Here is a 21,044-nt window from a genome sequence, read left to right as displayed (position 1 = left end):
CTAGAAAGCCACAAACTCAACTTTTTTGTTTGAGCCTTTGCATGAACAATATTGAATATGATCCATAAATTGGTGTAGATATTCCATTGGAATTGTATCACTGAAAATATTTATTGTTAATTTTTCCTATTCGAGATTTTTTAATTAATTGATTTTCTATTAATTAATTGAAAAAAATAGAAAAAATACACATAATAGATACACAATTTTCCTAAAAAACCCTTAATAGGGAATACGTAGCTAAAAGGTGCAACTGTTGTGCTATGTGTTTTTTTTCCCATAATTTATTTCATGCTATTTAAAAAAAACCAACATTACTCTAGCAAAAATATAAACTCAAACATTGATTAAATTTTATTGTGAATATATTTCACTTCTTTATTACTTTCCAAATTCTCTTACACCTTTTTTCAACCTTCTTTGCACCACCCATGTACTTGCTAATTAATACTTTATTTATATATATATATATATATATTAATTAATTTTAGTATTGTACTTTTATTTTTTCCCTTATATTATCTCACAATCAATATTATATCAAGATCTGGTAGCGCTGCCGAAGGCCATAATCATTTTCGCCTCGATTTGCCGAAGCCAATAATCCCTCTTTTCCTATTAAACGCCTATTTCCCTCCCTTTTTCGCCTCGATTTGCGGAAGCCAATAATCCCTCTTTTCCTATTAAACGCCTATTTCCCTCCGTGAGAGGACCTCTTCTTCGGTTGGAAAGCTCCTAAGTTCTGAGAGAGCATTTTGAAAACCAATTCTATGGTAGACCGCATTTCGACCTTGGTCCATAATCATCACGCACTCCTTTGCCGTGGTTGTTGTTTGAAATTCCCCACAGCGGTTCGCCATAACTCTACTGCAAAGCAGAATTAATACTCTTCAGTGACTGAAACACTGGATATCCTTCTCTGCAGGTTGTAGATAGTTTGGACGGCCTGCCCTATGGCTGCACGACTCACGAGATCATCGGAGGTTGATGCGGGGAACACCAACGATTCGTAGCAGGAAGGACCGCAACGAGCTTTGCCAGAGGATGTGTGTGCGGGAGGAGTGGTGCAGACAGAGAAGACAGGACGCCAATATAACATGTATCTGAGTTTTTCCAGTTGTATGTAAAAGTCAGTAACAATGAACATACAATAATTTTAGGTGGGTTTCCTCAGTTACGGGTTAGGGTTAAAGAAAAATGGGCCATTCTAGGGATATAGAACCGAAAAAGCGCTTGGAATGTTTTGAATTACCAGAGCATCTCATAGAGGAGATATTGTCATGGCTACCACTCCAATCCTTGTGCAGATTTCGCAGTGTTTGCCAGAAATGGGATGCCCTAATTTCGTCAACCAAATTCATAACAAGCAAATGGGCAAAGAAACCTCCCAATAGAAAACCATGGCTGGTTGTGCAGTGGCAGGTTTTGCAAGAGAGAAGAGAACTGAGATTGGGAGGTTTTGCATGTGAATCCAAAATGCCTAGTTCTCTGGCTCACTGCTTCTTCACACGGACCTGGAAGAAAACCTCCTCTATCTCCCTTTCATTTATCTTACAGCGAGAATTAAAGGGAAATTTTCCAATTCATTGCTATGGATCAAGCGCAGGTCTCTTCTTGGTGGGGACTGCCTTTACATTTGTTGTTTTCAATCCTCTCACAAGAAAGTCCTTACAACTTCCCCCATTGTCATCCATTCGGCACATCTTTGCCATAGGCATAGTTGGTGGGGACGGTGACAATGGAAATACATACAAAGTCGTGGCCGTAGGCAAGTCAAGTTCTGGGAATGCACATGTAGTCGAAATCTACAACTCCACTGAGAAATCATGGAGAATTGCAGGACACCTGCCAGAAGATGTGCAGGCATTGGGAACGGGGATGGGGAAGGAGATGTGTATGGTTTTCTGTCGCGGTTCCTTATACTATTTGACGGTCATTAATGGGCAATGGGACATCATGGGTTTTAGTATCAGAGAAGGGACTTCCATTTCTGCTCCCTTGCCAGACGTGGCTAATCAAAAGCCCATTTTCCTTTATCTGCTTGCCTGCGAGTCGAGGGTTCTAGTTACAGCTGGTATATATGGGAAGAACCTTTTGCAGGATGTCATTATATGGGAATTTGAACAGGGGAAGGTGGACTCCTCAACATCACGGTTGAAGGAGATTGCTAGAATGTCTCCATCCCTGTGTGAGCGCGTTAACAGGTGTTTGGATTGTAGGGGCGATCCATTTATTTGCTGCGTAGGAGTAGGGGATTGCACATGCTTTATAATCAATGGAGGAATGCGTACGATAGAAGTGGTTGTTTACAGTGCAAGTGAAAATACATGGAGTTGGCTTCCTAGTTGTTCTTTAGATGATGACACCACTAACGATATATGGGCGGGCTATTTCATGGCATTTGAACCAAGGCCTGACATGAAGGTTGGGTGAAGATGTAGTATGCACGCAACACATGCCTTTGCCTTTTACATTGCCATGTTAAGCATTTTAAACATTCTGAGTATCGTTTTCAGATATAGGTTTTTTTTGTTTTTTCTCTCCAGACGTTGCTTTATCGTGTAATAAACTACATGTGTTCACAGTTTTGAATAGACAGCTCTGCTGATCTTGTAAGCTCAACCTAGACAGCTCTGCTGACCTTGTAAGCTCAACCTAGAGCTTTCCAGATTTAAAAAAAAAGATATGAATTTAGTATTTGACTATTCTTGGTAATATGGTGTTGTCTAATGGGAAATCTATCTTTAGTCCAAACTACAGGTGATGACAGTTTAGAATAAACAGCGCTGCTGACCTTGTAACCTTTATCTTGTAATGTTCTTTGATTCTAATTGAAATCTATCTTTAGTCGAAACTACATGTGATCACAGTTTTGAATAGACAGCTCTGCTGACCTTGTAAGCTCAATCTATAGCTTTCCAGATTTAAAAAAAAGGATATGAATTTAGTATTCGACTATTCTTGGTAATATGGTGTTGCTTTATCTTGTAATGTTCTTTGATTCTAATGGGAAATCTATCTTTAGTCCAAACTACAGGTAATCACAGTTTTGAATAAACAGCGCTGCTGATCTTGTAAGTTCAATCTATAGCTTTCCAGATTTAAATAAAAGGATATGAATTTAGTACTTGACCATTCTTGGTAATATGGTGTTGATAGGCTCTTCAAAAGTGATTAAAATTAATCCATCATCCTTTAAGATTTTTCACCAAATATTTCTATGTTTGTGGCAAAAGTAGCTGACGTGTTATTGCTGCAACGTTGTTATTTGATATGATTGACTTCAATCACAATGTTTATCTTAATGTTATGAATAACTTGTCAATGCTGTTTCTTAATAAGTTAATAGGCTAAATGGAAGACTTGAAGCTTTGAAGAAATAGTATAGCTGGTAATTGAAGCGCAGTGATTTCTTTGAGGCTGCTAACTATTTTGGGGCATAGTGATACCAACTTATTTTACTTTCGTAATTTGAAAGAGATTACGTATTTTTAATTTTTTTTTCTCAGAAAAAAGGTATAAAATAGAATTAGGTTTTGACATTTGTAGATGCTCTTCCCCATTTCAAACAGTCCCCTTATCGCTAGAGAAAAACACACATAAAAAAATATAGCCTGCTCCAGTACAATAATAAAAAATGATCCTACAGCATGATCACTTCCAAAATGAAGGAAAACAGATATGTTTTCAAGTAAGTATCCGGCTAGTCTAACCAAAAGTAAAGCAACTAAAGTATAAAGTCCTTAAGAAAATTACATATAGATATGCACAAATAACAGCCGCATGATTATTGTTAAAACATAGTTTATCTTACAAAGTTGGGTAGCCGCAGTCAATCCCCCGTGTCCTGGTTTGAAAAAGGCTTTTGAAGTTTTGTACATGATACAGTGGTCATCTTTACAATAGTATGGGTTGATTTTATCCACTATATATTCTTGTCTGATACCCAAAATCTGCACCTTTCCAATTAGGCTGATTTGCTTTCTATAGATGATAGATTAACTTTATTGCTAAGTCACCTGACATGTTGACATGAGACACTGAGGTGAGAGATTAACTTGATTGCTAAGTCACCTGACATGAGACACTGAGGACATGGAAATACAAGTATCACATGACACAGTGACCCCAGAATAGGACACGGAGGATATATATATATATACACGGAGGATATATAGAGGACATGGAAAACATGACATGGTGACCCCAGAATAAGAATATCTATATATAGAGATAGAGTGGAGTGAAGTACACACAAAAAATGAAATATAGACAAAGATTCAATTTAGAAACTAATTACATGATGATGATACAAATTCAATCATACATATATATACAACTAGTACTACATCAATGATGATAAATTGACAAACAGACAAGAAATTGACAGCAAAAGAATATTGTTTTTCAAGATTTGGAACTGTTGTTGCAGCGCCACTTCCAACAGATGGAACACTTGCAGACCCTAATGAAAATGATGGAGAGGGGACATTATCAGTGAGGATGAAATTGATAGAGGGGGACATTATCAGTAGGGGTATTCCTCCCCTTCTTTTGCCCTATTGAGCCATGATTGCTGTGATATACAGGCTGTTGTAAAAAAACAAGTTGTAGGAAAAATGGACCGCTGTAGCAAAAGCAAAAAAATATGAATGGCAAATCCACTTACCAGTGCTTTGAATCTCCTTAAAAAGTAGTTACTCTCTTTTACTTGCACTCCAATTCCTCCCACAGCTCCAAAAGCTCGACCAAGTGAGTGGGAAGCAGGGGTGAAAACAAGAATCATGACATGAGCCTGACACATGTTAGACATAAGTCAAACTCATCTGACATGCATTAGGCTCGTGACGAAGGATATGAGAGACGGGGGAGGTGTGCGTACGTGTCAGGTAACTTAGCTTGATAGCCTTCAAGATTTTACAACTTTGGATGGTATCATATTGCAGCCTACGTTAGTGAAATTAACAACATAATCAAACCTTCCAGAATTGTTGCCTCGGTCCTTTTTGCTTCATTTTCTATATCAACCAGTTCTGCTTCAGCAATGCCGGTACCCGTTCCTATCTTCCTTAATTTTCTTTTTCCCCATCCCTGCTTGAAGACTTTCCATCCATTCTCCCAACTGATTTGTTGGATGTCTTATTCGTATTTTTCATCTTGCTTAGATACCTGCATAATTTTTCATTCCACCTCTTCTTCTAGTCCTTGTCTTGAGCTCCATTCCCATACATTTCATTTCCCAGATTGATGGTCCATTCAATATGATGTTGTTGTGCCTCATTAGACTTTTTGAGTTGAGTTTACCACTAGCAAGTTAGAACATCCCAAGTATGAAAATTGAAGTCCAATGTAGCCTTGTAATGACTCTTCACACGTGTGTTTAGGGTCCATGTGAGTTGGACTGTAATGGATACACTTGGGATTCTACCATTCTCTTATCTGGGCTCTCACTTTGCCCTATTCCGAGAAACTGTTTAACATGTTGTGTTCCAACTTCTGGGGCAAGATGCTCATTTTGTCTACCATTTCTTTGCATGTTCTTCCATCTTCCTCTTTTGGAGCATCTCTTTGCTCCACCATGGAAGATAAAAGAGTCCATCACCCATACATTTTCCTTCCTTGTCCTTGGCCAAGTTGTATCTTATAGAAGTTCGTATTGCTTTCCCATGTGCATTAAGAAGGCTCAAGCAACCGAAGGAAAGTACAAACCCTTGGGCTTTATAGTTGAAGGGAAGAACACAACATGGTTTGAGTTCCAAAAACTAAACAATGACCAGTGAACTAGTTGAATATCAGAAAATATATAAAATATGAGAAGTAAACTCTAGTTGGAAGGAAACCTCAAAAACAAAGCTGAGATGAAACAAGATTGCACTGGTTAACAAACAGTAAGGCACAAAACATTAAACCTGATGTGAACTCAAAGGGCACTAGTATCCTTTCTATCATCATCTATTTTGTAACCTTAAGACGTGTTTGAACTTCCTCCATCCATGTGTGTAGCTGATGTATTTTGTTTGCTATTAAAGTAAATCAATGCTTGTATCATATGTGAAAGTTTAAAAACAAATTTCACTGATAATTGAGTGCATAAAACATTGTCTGGTTGCCAAGCAATGTTTGGGATTCAGAGGAGCACCTACTAGCGAAAGGACTAATTGACATTATTCTACACAATGAAAGAAATTTTGAACCGGATAAAAGTGGAACTGAGCCTTATGCCTCCATAGGGAGGAGTACCAAGACTGCATAGGGTCAAGGTTAAAAGGTGGAGTGTCTCAAACTCGAGAGACCTTCAAAAACATTGTAGTAAACAATAACATAGAGTAGGTATGAAGACATATAGAACCTTTTTGATATGAAATTTTGGTAGAGATTATGTCAACCTGATCAAAAGCTATTCCTTCATGCATCGAATATTGTAGAACATTAAGAAAGTACTTAGGAACAAAGTCGGTGGATTCCCACCTAATAATTTGTGCAAATAACTAGGAAAACAATCTATAGTGTAAAAAATCCACAAAATTCTGCAATTGCTAATATGAACAATTTGAAAGTAATTTCCTTTCATATAGACACATAATTTCTCTACTTATTTTGCAGTGGAATAGGAATAGAAATAAACACACCATCACAATAATCAAGGCACAAGATTTTCTAGGAAACTCAATTGGGAAAACTCTCTGCTTGTTATTGTGAATTTTATTGAAGAAGGTTGAACAATGCATCTTTTACAATACATAAAGTTTCATTGGAGAACAACCATGTTCTCTCTGTTTACACTAAATTGAAACACCCTTGCTTGCACCTTGATCCTTGCTTCCTAACCCAAGGAACTCGTCCTTCTTCAAACTCCCACAAGCCTCACCTAAGATCATTCTATTTATCTCACAAGCTCCACACACAAACTCGTGCTTCCTATTGCTTGGTCTCATGAACTCGTGCTCACCAAAACAATGATTAAACATGTGCCTTTGTCCCTCCTTTTAAAGGCAATTCAAATGGTTAAAATTAGTGAGTTCTATATTAGGTAAGTTGAACTAGTGGTTCACAAGTTAACAAAGGCTCACTGCTAGTGTTAACTCGTCCTTCCTAAATTTTAGGAGGCTAACTCAAACTCTTCATCTTGTTCCCAATACAACTCACACTAGAAGACAAATAACTCAACATTCTATTTTAACACATTGGTTAATTGCTTCATAACTCGTCCTGGACTCCTAATTTTTAGGAGCTCAAGCATGCCAAAGAAGAAACTCGTTTTGGCTCCTATGATTAAGGCACAAATCAAGGAACCCTTTTTTTGTTAATATTTTCAACAATCCCTTTTAGTGAGATAGGTGTTACTAGAAGAACCTCGTTCACCTGGATCTCTCTCCGACATTACCAAGTTCTATGTTGCTGCAACTGCTCCCTTTGAACTAGAAGTCTTCCCTGCTTTCTTTTGCGAAACCTACTTTGAAAACCTATTCTTTCCCACCATGCTCTGCGAGTCCACCACTTTAGTCATTAGTCATAAGTGCTATGTACCCTGTGTGCCTGGGTGTCTGCTTCTTGATGCTGGGAGACTCAACTCTATTATGATCTCCCTTAATCAAATCTTTTGCCCACTTGGTTTGAACTCTCCCTATATTGGAAGTCTCTAACTGAGTGACTGCCTCCACTCGCCCTGGGCTATGGTCCTCATCATCATCATCCTGCTGTTTAGCCCAACTACTGACTAGCTTAGACTGAAACTGAGATTCTAGTTGAGGCTCCATCTTGAGAGTTCTATCCTGCTCACGCTTAACTACCACTTCTTGGTATGTGGACTTATCCCTCTTGCGAACAAGAGCGAACTCCCTAGACTTCTAAGAAACCTAGTAACAAGCAAACATGAACTGCTACCTTTCTCTAGACTATGATTGACTGAAACAAATACTATGAGAGATGCCACTTACCGTTTAAACGAAATGATTGATGAAGTCCCCTTCAAAGCTTTTGACCATTCGCTCCTTGATGCTTTAGAGATCCTCCTGTCGCTCCCCACAACTTCTACATAATGTCATGAAGGAGATCTGCATAGACAAAAATAAAAAATAAATCACAGCATCCAATGTATAAGAGATAAATGGACTAATTAACCAATCATGTATCGTAAACTGATTAATATGAAATCACAATCTATGTATATGATCAAAGAATCCTACAAATTATATCAACAAAGATGTAATTGATAAAGAGCAATTTCCTTAAAATGGAGAATAGCCTTACAACCATGTAGCCTTGATGTTGCAAGCCCCTTCCCACAGTCTCCAACCCTCTCCTTGAATGAATAGCCTTCCAACCTTATTCTTGCAACATAAGCCTACTTCCAATAGTCCTCCCCAATCCTCAGCCCCGTGTTAGCTTTATAGACCAAGAGTGGGAAGTTTATGATCCATTTTCCATGGGATGAGATCCACTAATGGTGGGATAGGGATTCCACAAAGGGAGGGAGTTGCTCCATCATGGGAGGAATCAAGACCAATGTTTTAAAACTTCGACTCGACTCCAACTCGGTCGAGGGTCGACTCCGACTCCAACTCTGACTTGGTATCGACCCGACTGGTTTGATTTCAATGACTTGGTCGTTGTAAAAAATACATTAAATATTTATTTTTTTTATAAAAAAACATAATTTTAAAGATTTTCATTCATGATTCCAAACACAAAGACTTAGAATATAGATAGAAGACAACATATGATCAAAGTAGGCTCATGAATATATCCATTATATCAAAATGGCACCCAGTGCACTATCCAATACATACATGATGATGATATAGAGATCAAAATAGAAACACATAACCAAGGAGGTTAGAAATGGCCTCTACAACAAAAGTAAACTCTGAAACATCACTAGTCATGTTGGGCGTGGGATCCCCCCAAGGCAAGTTTTGGGGCTTTAAGCTCACATTTTGACTAAGTCCGATGTAAAGACTCTGCGATTTGTGGGTGCGGAGCGTGAAGTTGTAATTGAGTCATAGGGTTGTTCGCCCTTACTTTTGTAAATGTAGTGTCAGCTTGAGAATTCTACCCATGGTCCGCGGACCATGGGATTGTATAAATAGAGTGAGGCTCTAAGTGTAAAGAGATCTAATCTAATTAGATAGAAGAAGAGAGAAGATCTAAGGAGGAAGCATTGAGTCTAAAGTGTAAAGTCGTGTCTTTGGGTTGTAGAGTAGGAGAAGGCTCTGTAGCTGAGTGCGCGGACCCCTGCAACTGAGTGCGCAGGGCAGGTCGAGTCTATAACCGATTGAAGCATTAATAAAGAGAAGTTTTACATTATTTCTGTGTATCGTTTCCTGTTTTATGCATTGAAGTATATTGGGCATGAATTGCAAGTTTACTGTTTATTTGCTGCGTGAACTTATATGAATATGTTGAATGAGTGAATATAAGATAAAGTATCTGTTTACGCAAAGATAACTAACTGTTATAAGAAGATAAGTAAGATCCGCAGTGTAACTTGGGGAAATAGCACAGATCGTTGCTCTAGCAGCGCGAAAGCTCCACAGCCCCTGGTTAGGGCTGCGCGAAGGCGAATACAACAGGGCGCAAAGGCCTTGCAGGTCAAGAAAGTGCGCGAAGTGACCTGTGCGAAGGTATTCATAGTTGGACTAAATCGACCCCTCAGATATCTCAAGGGTGTGGAAACTTGGTTCCAGCATCCCCCCATACTACTTCGGGTGAGACCTCAGTCCATGCTCCGAGGATTGTTGCCGAAAGGGCCAGTAGTACAGGGATTTGTTTGGCTAAATAACTCCTAACCTGGGTTAGGCCCCATCAAGCCAACAAATGGTTCCATTGCCGAGATCGGAATCTGCTTAGAGATTTCTAATGTCGTATCATTGGAATCCAACTAAGAAAGAAATTGAAGGGTGGTTGGATAGGAAAATTCATGAGTTCGCAGCGCAGGAGAACAGGAATCTGCGACTATCAAAGGAAGAGTGGTTAGACTGCTACCTATACACGGAGATCCATGAAATTTTCTTCGCATCTTTCCCTACTGAGCTGTACGAGTGGATCGCGAAGCTAGCAGATAGCCAAGGAAGGTGGAAACTCGACAATCCTATTGTGTGGACCCCAGAGTTGGTGCGCAGATTGGAAGTATCAGAGGATAAGATCGCGTGCATTGTTGATCACTGGCTCAACCGGATTATATGAGGATTCATCACTGAGTTCGCGGTAGATACTTCAGTCAGCTATAGCAAGGTAGAGCAACGCTTTTTCAAAGGATCGCGAGGTAAGTGCGTAAAGTCTCGGAATAGTTGGATTAAAATGTTATTGTGTGAAAAAAGGGTTATGCAATTACCTTGATGTCTAGAGCTACACGAAGTGGAAAAACCTACAAAAACGAAGGGAGTAAGGGACTAGAGAATAGCCCTTTGATTTCACCTTTGCGAGGGGACGAGGAAGAGCTCGCGAAGGTCTCACCGATGAGTGCAATCAATTTGATAAGGCATAGGATTCCACACATACCACCCCCACCCACACCACCACGAGCTTCACCGCCTTCACCCCCATCTTCGTCCGTACCACTTCCGCCACCATCGCGAGTCAATATGGCAAGGGCGATAAAATTTCCTGTGTTTAAGGGAGTAGGAAATGAAGATCCGGACCAGTTTTGGTTCATGATAAGGGCTGTATGGGAAGCGCATGGAGTCACAGATGATAATATAAAGAAAGCGACGCTGGTCAGCGCCCTACAGGATCGCGCGCTGACCTGGTACATTAAGCATTCTAATGACAATCCAAATATGGGGATCGCGGATATCCAAATTGCGCTGAACAAAGAATTTAGCAGGCCGAAGTCAGAGGCACAGTCGATCATTGGGTTCAAGGAGATCACAATGCTACCAGGCGAGACCCCTTGGGAATTGGATCAGAGACTGAAGTGCACAATTTGGGAAGCTAATATGACTTTGATAGATGGACCGCACCGCAAATGGTTGGTAGCATCGCTAACGCCGCATTTGAGGAATGCGCTGTCGCAACAGAGGTTAACAACCTAGGCAGAGGCCTTGGAGATCACGATGAGGTTGCATGAGACCCCGATACAAGATCTTAACCTGGGAGTTTAGTAGATCCACCTGCAATTGAAGAACTTATGCCTTGAGATGCAGAGTCTGAAACAAGACACGACAGCGCATCTGGAAGTGCGCGAATAAGTATGGTGCGTAAAATGCAAGGGTCAGGGACATGACAAGGACCATTTCCTGGGGTTCACGAATTACCTCATGGGAGGAGGGTTGATGCCGTTAAGACTGGAGGCAAAAGCAAGACCTAGCGCGACGCCTGATTTATGGTGTGCGATTTGTCAAATAGGAGGGAAGCATGCTACGGACAACTGCCATTTGTTACAGAAGTACACACAGAATTTGCTACAGTTGTTCTGTAACTTTTGTAGATCGGTTGGACATGATGAGCGCACCGGTAGAAGCTATGAGCTAATGATGGATAGGACTCCCACCTACAGAGTTCAGGCCGAAACGCAGCCCCTTGACTAGAATGCAGGAGTGGCGTGAACCAGATTTCAGGGGCGCGGATGAGGCCGAGGTGGAGGAGGACCTGGAAGAGGTCATAGACAACTGATATGTTACAATTGTGGGGGGCCAGGACATTATGCCTGTGATTGTACGAATCAAACGCGTCCATTATGTCTGTATTGTACCTTGTTTGATCATGAGATGGAGGATTGTCCCACGCTGATAGCTAGGCTGCACAACAAGGGAGCGCTCCAACCTCCCCTGACTTAGAACCTGCAAATGATGAGGTTTGAGCCGCGCGAGGAAGACCCAAATGTGAACATTGTGCTCCGAAGTGGAATTACGATAGGAGATGATAAAGGCAAATAGCCTAAAGATAGTACTTGGGTTCGCAAGGCTCCGACGAAAGAACCAGAGTTTGATTTGGAGTGCGCTAAGGAAACCTTCATGGAAGCTAGGAAGAGCTTCGCTGATGCCTCCACTTCAGGAAGCAAAGATAGATCGAAGCTGGAAATGGACCCATCTATGCTTATGATGTTCCTAGAAACATGCATGAAGCTACTGCACGACAGTAAGGCTGTAAAGGGATTGCAGGAACTCATTAACAGATGCACTGGGAGCGCGCCAAGAGAACCATGCGTAGTCCAGAAAATTGGAAAGCATGCGACAAGAATGGGAAGAGAAATGATTTTGACCATGCAGATTGGAGAATATGAGATGGACCAAGAAATTCTGGACCTAGGATCGGACGTGAACATTCTATCGAAGCAAACATGGGAGCGCATGGGAAGGCCTACGCTGCAATGGTCTCCTATCCAGCTACGAATGGCGAACTAGTGAAAGATAATACTTATGGGGAGATTACAGGGAATCACCGTGGATACTGAAGGAGCAAGCGCGCTAGCAGACTTTGAAGTGATAGAGATTGTTGATGACAACAATCCCTACCTCGCGCTCTTAGGAATTGATTGGGCTACTGACATGAATGACATGATTAATATGAAGAAGCATAAGATGATTTTTTAGAAAAAGTCTCTGTGCGTAGTCGTATCTTTGGACCCTGCGGAAGGATTGCGCTACACAGAGCCGGTGCGCGACTATGAAAGCATTGATGATTTGGACTGCATCTACAAGATAATCGCGCGAGAACAAGACTGGGTAAATCCCACCGTGGATGGACGGATCTCATGGGAGCGCGAAGGCTCTTGTACATCGGATTTGGATGAAGAGATAGAGCGATGGCAGAATCGATTACACGAGGTAACCACGCTGAATTGTAATATGATGACAAGATCGTTGTGCTGCATATCGACGAAAGTGAGGGATCTGCCTACTTATGATGGGTTAAGTGAGGTAGATGCTTTCTTAAACATATTTGAAAGGGAGGTGCCGGAACAACAACGTTTCGAGGCTTTGAAATGGGTACTACGTGTTATGCCCACGAGGTGGTGGGGTACGCACCAAGGAAGCTTTGAGGACTGGCGCGAATGCAAGAGAATGATACGCATGTGTTTTGGGAAGTCTCAGATGTGACTAACAAACAAGTATGACTAACGGGATGATCTGCGCGTGCCCTTGGCCAAGTGGACAAAGGTCTATGGAGAAGGGCCACAATCTGAGTGGGTGCACTTGTTCTGTCATACGCTAGATGTTATACCCATGAACTGGTATGTAGAGACGGAGCTCTGCCATGGGATGAGTGAATGGGATATCCTATGCGAAGGGTTCCTGTTAACCTTCACTTTTGAGAATCATTGGTGGGACATTGTTGATGACGCGCTACAAGCGGTAAAAGCAACTATCTTTAGGATACCATAGGAGCCAATAGAATCGATTCAGCCTGAATGGGCTACTCAGCTGAGCTGCACGCTGGAGTGTTATAATGTAAACACTGAAGAAGACGATGAGGATCCGCAAAAAATTAACATTCCAGAAACAGAAGGCCATCATGAGGTTCAAGGACCACTAATTGAAGACCCTGACATAACCGCGTCGGTAAAGACAAAGCAGGTGAACATTGGTATGGAGGCCGAACCTAAGTATGTAACGCTCGACGACTATTGGAATGACGCGACGGTGGATAAGGTCGCTGAGTTACTTAGTGAGTACTAGGACCTATTCCCGACCAAGATCATAGACTTAAAAGGAATAATTAGAGATTTGGGAATGATGATGATCACATTAAAACTCGACGTGAAGTCAGTTAAGCTGAGGCCTTACCGCTTGAATCCAATATACAAGGAGAAGGTCCTTGTAGAACTAGACAAAATGCTCGTAGCAGGAATCATTGAGTCGGTGGAAGAATCCGATTGGGTAAGCCCTATGGTGGTGCAAGAAAAAAAGTAGAAGGGCGAGATAAGAATATGTGTGGACCTTGGAAAATTGAATGATGCGTGTGTGCATGACCCATTCCCAACTCCGTTCATAGATGAAGTATTGGAAAATGTCAATGGGTAGGAAGCATATTCTTTCACTGACGGATTCTCAAGGTATCACCAGATCAAAATTGCACCAAAAGATAGGAGCAAGACAACTTTCGCGACTGAGTGGGGTTGCTTTCAATACACTGTTATGCCATTTGGGTTGAAGAATGCACCAGACATATTTTTGCGCATAGTTGTTGTAGCGTTCAAGGAATATATCCACAAGTTCCGAGAGGTTTATCTTAATGATTGGACTGTATTTGGGCTGGTTAAGCACCATTTAGCGAGTTTATGCTTGATGCTGGATACCTGCTGAAGACACCAGATCACGTTGAACCTTAAGAAGTTTACGTTTCTTGTGCCTTTTGGGAACTTGTTGGGACACGTGGTTTGCAGACAGGGACTGATGGTAGACCCCACGAAGATTGCAGTGATTCTGAATTTGGAAGCGCTGCGAAGTGTGAAACAACTGTGCACTACCCTGGGACATACGAGGTACTACAAGAAGTTCATCAAAAGCTATGCCCAGATCTTCGTGCCGATGGAGAAGTTGTTAAAAAAGATGTCATGTTCTGCTGGAACGATCACTGTAAGAAAAACCTGGATGTACTAAAAGAAAAAATGGCCTCTTCGCCATCCTAGTCTTCGCGAACTAGGACAAGGAGTTTCATGTCCATGTTGATGCATCGTTTATAGCGTTGGGAGCGGTACTAACACAAGATGGTGGAGAAGGTTTGGATCACCCTATTGTGTTCTAGAAATATCAACACTATTTGCTAGGGGGACACTTCAAGATGTATACAGATCATTTCGTGCTGAAATACTTGGTCAATAAGCCTGTATTGGAGGGCACATATGCAGGTGGCTTTTATTGTTCCAAGAATATGATTTTGAGGTCGTTGTGAAGCCTGGGCGCTTGAACGTGGGACCAGATCACCTGTCATGCATTGAGACAAGAGAGGAACCTACTAGTTTGGAGGAAGGATTACCTGATGCACAACTCTTTGCTGTGCGCATAGTGGATGGAAACTTTGAAGATATAATCCACTTTCTCACGATGGGAACTGCACCGAAAGAGTACTCCGTCTAGCAGAAGAAGGAACTGGTGGTGTGCGCGGCAGATTTTTCTGTCATTGTGGGGCACCTATATAAGATGGGCAATGATGAGATACTGCGAAGGTATGTACCTGAATTTGAACGAAGTCATATCCTCACGGACATGCATGGGGGCGTTGTGGTAGGACACTATGCAGGGAGAGTGACCGCACAAAAGATTCTCTGCACAGGGTTGTGGTGGCCAACCCTTCATCAGGATTCAAAAGCACATTGCATGGCTTGTGATGTATGTCAACGAACAGGTAAACCATTGCGGAGGGATGAGATGCCTTTGAATCCACAAATGACGCTGCAACCCTTTGAAAAGTGGGTGATCGACTTCGTAGGACCTATCAAACCTCAGGGAAAAATGGGTGCGAGATACATTGTCACTACGATAGAGTACCCAACTGATTGGGCAGAAGCATAGTCGGTAAAAGATTGCACGATCGCCATGGCTGCGAAGTTTCTGTTTGAACACATATTGACATGATTTGGATGTCCGAAGATCTTGATGATTGATCGCGGTACACATTTCCCTAACGAAACAATTAGCGCGCTGATAGAAGAGTTTCAGGTGTATCATCAAAAAAGCACACCGTATCACCCACAAGCCAATGGGACAGTAGAAGCATTTAACAAAATACTGGAGACCACACTGACCAAAGTATGGAACGCACATCGAAGTGATTGGGACCTACATGTACTTGCAGTATTATGGGCTTATAGGACGACATGCAAGAAATTGACGCCACAGACACCTTTCCGGATGGTCTATGGAGTGGAAGTCATAATGCCAATGGAGTATATTGTGCCTAGCCTACGCATAGCAGCACTCACAGTTATGATGGCGAGGCTCGAGCAGTTGGAGGAAATCGAAGAAGAACGGTTTTTGGCTGGATTCCATCAGCAAGTACAAAAGCAACACGAAAAGGCCTGGCACGATCGACATATTAAGTTGCACACCTTCAAGGTGAACGATTTGGTGTTACTATATGATAGTAACTTTGATAAATTCCCGGGAAAGTTTAGAATGCATTGGCTGGGACCATATGTTATTAAGGAGGTCACAGATGGAGGCGCGGTGTAGTGAGTAAAGCTAAATGGAGAACCTTTCCCAGGGAAAGCGAATGGCAGTCGATTGAAGCCATACATGGGTGGCTCGACTATTTGACTAGCCGAAAGAAGCACAATCTTCGCGCTCCAGGTAGCTGAAAGAAGGCGCGGGACTATAACAGATGTAGGGGACGTAGGAGCAGATACAGGGGAGCAGTTCAAACATCGCAGTCTTCGAACAACGCGTACAAGAGATACAACAGGCAGTCGCTCAGTGTGTTGCTGACCTTGCAACAATCTGAGCAGAGTTGGGAGGTCTTCATGCGAAGATCTTTGCACTGATAGAGTGACTCGAGGACCAGTCACAATATTTGTGTTGGGCGCTTGTTGGGTGTGGGATCCCTCCAAGGCAAGTTTTGGGGCTTGAAGCCTAAGTTTTGACTAAGTCCGATGTAAAGACTCCACGATTTATGGGCGCGGAGCGTGAAGTTGTAATTGAGTCATAGGGTTGTTCGCCCTTACTTTTGTAAATGTAGTGTCGGCTTGAGAATTCTACCCATGGTCCACGGACCATGGGATTGTATAAATAGAGCGAGGCTCTAAGTGTAAAAAGATCTAATATAATCAGATAGAAGAAGAGAGAAGATCTAAGGAGGAAGCATTGAGTCTAAAGTGTAAAGTCGTGTCTTTGGGTCGTAGAGTAGGAGAAGGCTCTACAGCTGAGCGCGCAGAGGCCTAGTAGCCCGCAGTTGAGTGCGCGGACCCCTACAGCTGAGTGCTCAGGGCAGGTCAATTCTGTAACTGATTGAAGCATTAATAAAAAGAAGTTTTACATTATTTTTGCCTATTGTTTCCTGTTTTGTGCATTGAAGTATATTGGGCATGAATTGCAAGTTTATTGTTTATTTGCTATGCGAACTTATATGAATATGTTGAATGAGTGAATATAAGATAAAGTATATGTTTACGCAAAGATAACTAACTGTTATAAGAAGATAAGTAAGATCTGTAGTGTAACTTGGGGAAATAGCGCAGATCGCTGCTCTAGTAGCGTGAAAGCTCCACAGCCCCTGGTTAGGGCTGCGCGAAGGCGAATACAACAGGGCGCGAAGGCCTTGTAGGTCAGGAAAGTGTGCGAAGTGACACGCGCGAAGGTATTCACAGTTGGACTAAATCGACCCCTCAAACATCTCAAGGGTGCGGAAACTTGGTTCCAGCATCCCCCCATACTGCTTCGGGTGAGACCTTAGTCCGCGCTTTGCAGACTATTGCCGAAAGGGCCAGTAGTAGAGGGATTTGTTTGGCTTAATAAATTCGAACTTTGGTCAGGCCCCATCAAGCCAACAAGTCACCACTGACCAATACTACTGGCTATTGCCAAAGGAGCCAACATCATCTAGCTCAACCTTTGAATCAGAGTTAGATAAGGAAGCCCATGGCTCCTCCTCATCATCATCTCCAACTGCAACTGTAGAAGTGGTAGCACTAACAGGCTGTGCAGCTGGTGGCTACTGAGATAGATGAGATATGCACTTCTGTCATGGTTGAGCAGAGGAAGCGCCTGCAACTGGAGGACTTGGGGCTGGTACAAGTGGATTTTCATTCAACTGAACATTGTGGTTGAGTGATGCCATAGTCTGTAAATCCAAATCAAGTTCCTCATCAGAATCAAACTTTGCTGGATGGTTCTCCACTACCCAATCTAATGTTGGATCAATATGTTCCAACACAATGGGATCTGAATCGGGTCTTTTGTTCAACAATTGGTTGCATCTGAGTCAGAGTTTGTATTGGACATAGACTATATCATTTAACCGTTTTGATCCAAACAATTTCTCTTCTTCGTATGAATCCTCTCAAAGACAGACCAATTGCACTCACACCCAGTAGCACTGCAAGTTTGACTCAAAATATGAATTGCAAACTTCTGTAATTGAGGGCAATGTCTACCAAAAGCCTCCCACCATTGTGTTGTAGAAAACATAGGAGTGTAATGAGTTAGCTCAACAAAATTACAAATTATTTCCGACTTTAAATTATAAACGATTTAACAAAATAAGTATTAAGAATTTGAAAATTGAAATTTTTGTTTCCCTGGCTCATCTGTGTCCATTGCAATATTTGCTAGGTTCTTCCCAAAGGTACCTGTGGCTTTGCTGAAGGTTGTGACCTATTGGTGTATCTCCAGTTGATCACACTCCAATGGGATCATGCGATCGATGTAGTCAATCAATCCATCTCTAACCTCCCCACTCAAAGCTCTTGCCGCCAAAGCTTTATAATGATATTGTGGGTTCAAAAAATACCCAGCTGCATGTATAGGGCGATGGAGTTGATTATTCCATCTTTCATCAATGATTGCCCAAATGGGCCCATCCTTATCCACTTTATCCTTGTATGCCCTCTTTATTTGCTCCTTTTCTTGATCCATAGCTTCATAAATGAAGCCCATAGCCAATCTTTCCCCATCCACCAACCGCAACACCTTAACCAGTGGCTCAACAACTTTCATAATCTCTGCTGCCTTTCTCCAAAATATTTCTTCATTAGCTTTATTTTTCAATTATTTTCCTTCTTGTTTGAGAGACCATTGGCTTTTATTCCATTCATCACTAGAAAATATCTTTTACAAGTTTCTATGTTGTGAAAGCATAGATTGCAATGTCAAAAAATGAGTAGCAAATCTAGTGATGGTAGGCCTAATAATATCCGTGCCCCCTGTGTGCCTCCTCATAAGGCTCAAAATCCATGAATGATTGTAGATAAATTTTGTTATTTGGCATGATCTATAGTGTTTTTGACCCTATCTAATTTGCCAATATCCTCAAGCATGAGGTCTATGCAATGTGCAGCACATGGGGTCCAAAATATGGTTTTGTGTTTTTCCTCTAACAGTTTACCAGCAAGAACATAGTTGGCATTATCTGTGATGACTTAAACAACACTAGCCACCCCCACCTCCTCAACAACCCCATCCAATAGCTGAAACAACAATTTTCCATGTTTCACCCTATCAGATGAATCAACTGATTTTAGAAATATGGTTCCCTGTGGGCAGAAGATAAGAAAGCTTATGATGATATGGTTTCTTTGATCAGTCCATCCATCTGACATGATGGTACATCCTGTTCTTGCCCATGAGTCCTTGAAATCTTTCAAATACTCATTAATTGAGGAAATTTCTTTTTGCAAACGATACCCCCTTATCTCATGCATAGTAGGGCCTTTGAAGCCTTTTCCAACAACAAAAATAGCATCAAACATAGGCTCATAATATGGTGAATGGGAAGCATTGAAGGGGATATTAGCATCATACCACCATCTACATATGTAATCACAAGTAGTCTCCCTCAATTCTTTCTTTCAATGGTCATCTAAAGTGGGCTGAAAAGTTCTACTAGCTTCAGGACCATGTGCATCTGATGGAGAGGAGGGTGTGACAATGAAATAACTTTTGATATTCATATCACCCTTTTTTTTCATTTTACCCTTACCCTTTTTTTGAATAGATTCCAAAGAGGGAGGAACATATTGGAAGGGGTTGGATGCATCAATACAAGGGATAGAAGAAGAACCCTCAAAATCAAAATGGGGGTTGGTAGCCATCATTTTTTGTATACTCCTCTTCCTCCCAATTTCAACCTCTATTTATTTTTGGATAGCCTTTTGTTCTTTAAACTTCTCAAATCTATTTAACAACTCCTTCCTAATCTCCCCAATTTATGGTGATTTACATGGAGTAATTTGGCGTCTAATCCTTGCCAAGTGTTGTTTAAGCCTATTAATGCCTTCAGGACCATCCTCAATTTTTCTATGGAAAAATTTGCAATGCATTTGACTATCAACCATTTCAACATATGCCCAAGCAACATTTTTCACTCTAGGTGCCATTTTTTGACTTGGAAATGAAAGGAAAAAATTTGAAAATGAAAACAAAATAAATAACATTACTTCAATGTTCATTTCTTTCACAAAAAACACTCTTATCAATTTCCAGATTTGCACAAAAAAATAAATAAGCAAAAACAACTTTTTAGAACCCCTCCTCAAAGTTGCTCCAACAAACCAACTCCTCAATGCTTCTCCAATGGCTGCTCAAGAAGCTCCTCACTCTTGTTACAATGCTTTCCCAAGACTCCTAACTACTGCTCCAAAAATAAACTCCACAACTCCTCACAAATCCTCACTCAAATGCAATGAGATGGCTGTGAGGAAATGAGAGGGGTTGGGTAGGTTTTATATGGTTTAGGAGAGGGAAATGTACCCCAAAGAACCCAAAGGCACATTAGAATGGGCCTTGGGGTCCCAAAAAACCCAACTTAAAAAAAAGGATGCATTTTGACTGCTCTTACTGAGCCGACCGAGTTGGTATCCAACTTGGCCGACTCGGTAACAACCGGGCCGGCTAGTTCGATTCACCCACCGTTTCGACCCGGTCAGCCATCAACCCGGATTGACTTGGCCGTTTCAGAGTCGATTCGGTGGGGTCTTAAAACACTAATCAAGACTAAATAGGGAACCATTCAAAGCTTGTTGGTTGGGATAAATGCTACCAACAATGCTTTTAGACTTTACTTTTTATTTTTACATGCATTGAGTCATGTTCGCAGGTTACAGTGTAAGACAATGCGTACTTATGCACATTTTCTAATGGTCTTCTCTGCGTATGCACATAAATTGGCTAGGAAACTACGTAGGTAGCCATAAATAGGGTTTTGTACCATGGGATCCAGGAATTCCACTTTATTTAGGATAATTTGGATTCTAACTTTGTAGGGAAATGCTTTGGGACACATTTACGGATAACAAAAGATACAAACCGATGGTCATTTGCCTAGTGCGACAAAACGAAGTGTAATAGGTTGCCCCCTAAAGTGCAAAGTCAAAAGAGATATTTGATGACTGAAGTGCTTTATCATACCAAGGTTTGGGCTAGAGACTATAGTCGGAGACTTGAAAAAAT

General features: G+C 41.4%; 1 protein-coding gene across 1 annotated transcript; it reads left to right on the top strand.

Moving 5' to 3' along the window:
* The first annotated feature begins 636 nt into the window (after positions 1 to 636).
* Positions 637 to 2,715, top strand: LOC149234431 (F-box only protein 6-like). Its single transcript, XM_089371838.1, has one exon. The coding sequence runs from the start codon at positions 1,198 to 1,200 to the stop codon at positions 2,431 to 2,433; it is 1,236 nt and encodes a 411-aa protein (XP_089227964.1). The 5' UTR covers positions 637 to 1,197; the 3' UTR covers positions 2,434 to 2,715.
* Positions 2,716 to 21,044: the final 18,329 nt, after the last annotated feature.

This window comes from Pinus tabuliformis, chromosome 8, assembly GCF_031772625.1.
Source record: "Pinus tabuliformis cultivar Carrire ecotype Pingquan chromosome 8, CPIR1, whole genome shotgun sequence".
NCBI classification, from domain to species: domain Eukaryota; kingdom Viridiplantae; phylum Streptophyta; class Pinopsida; order Pinales; family Pinaceae; genus Pinus; species Pinus tabuliformis.
The sequence above is the reverse complement of the archived record's forward strand: the minus strand, read 5'-3'. Positions and strand labels throughout refer to the sequence as shown.

Coding starts and splice junctions, on each gene's coding strand:
- LOC149234431 (XM_089371838.1), top strand. CDS start 1,198: ATGGGCCATTCTAGGGATATAGAACCGAAAAAGCGCTTGGAATGTTTT.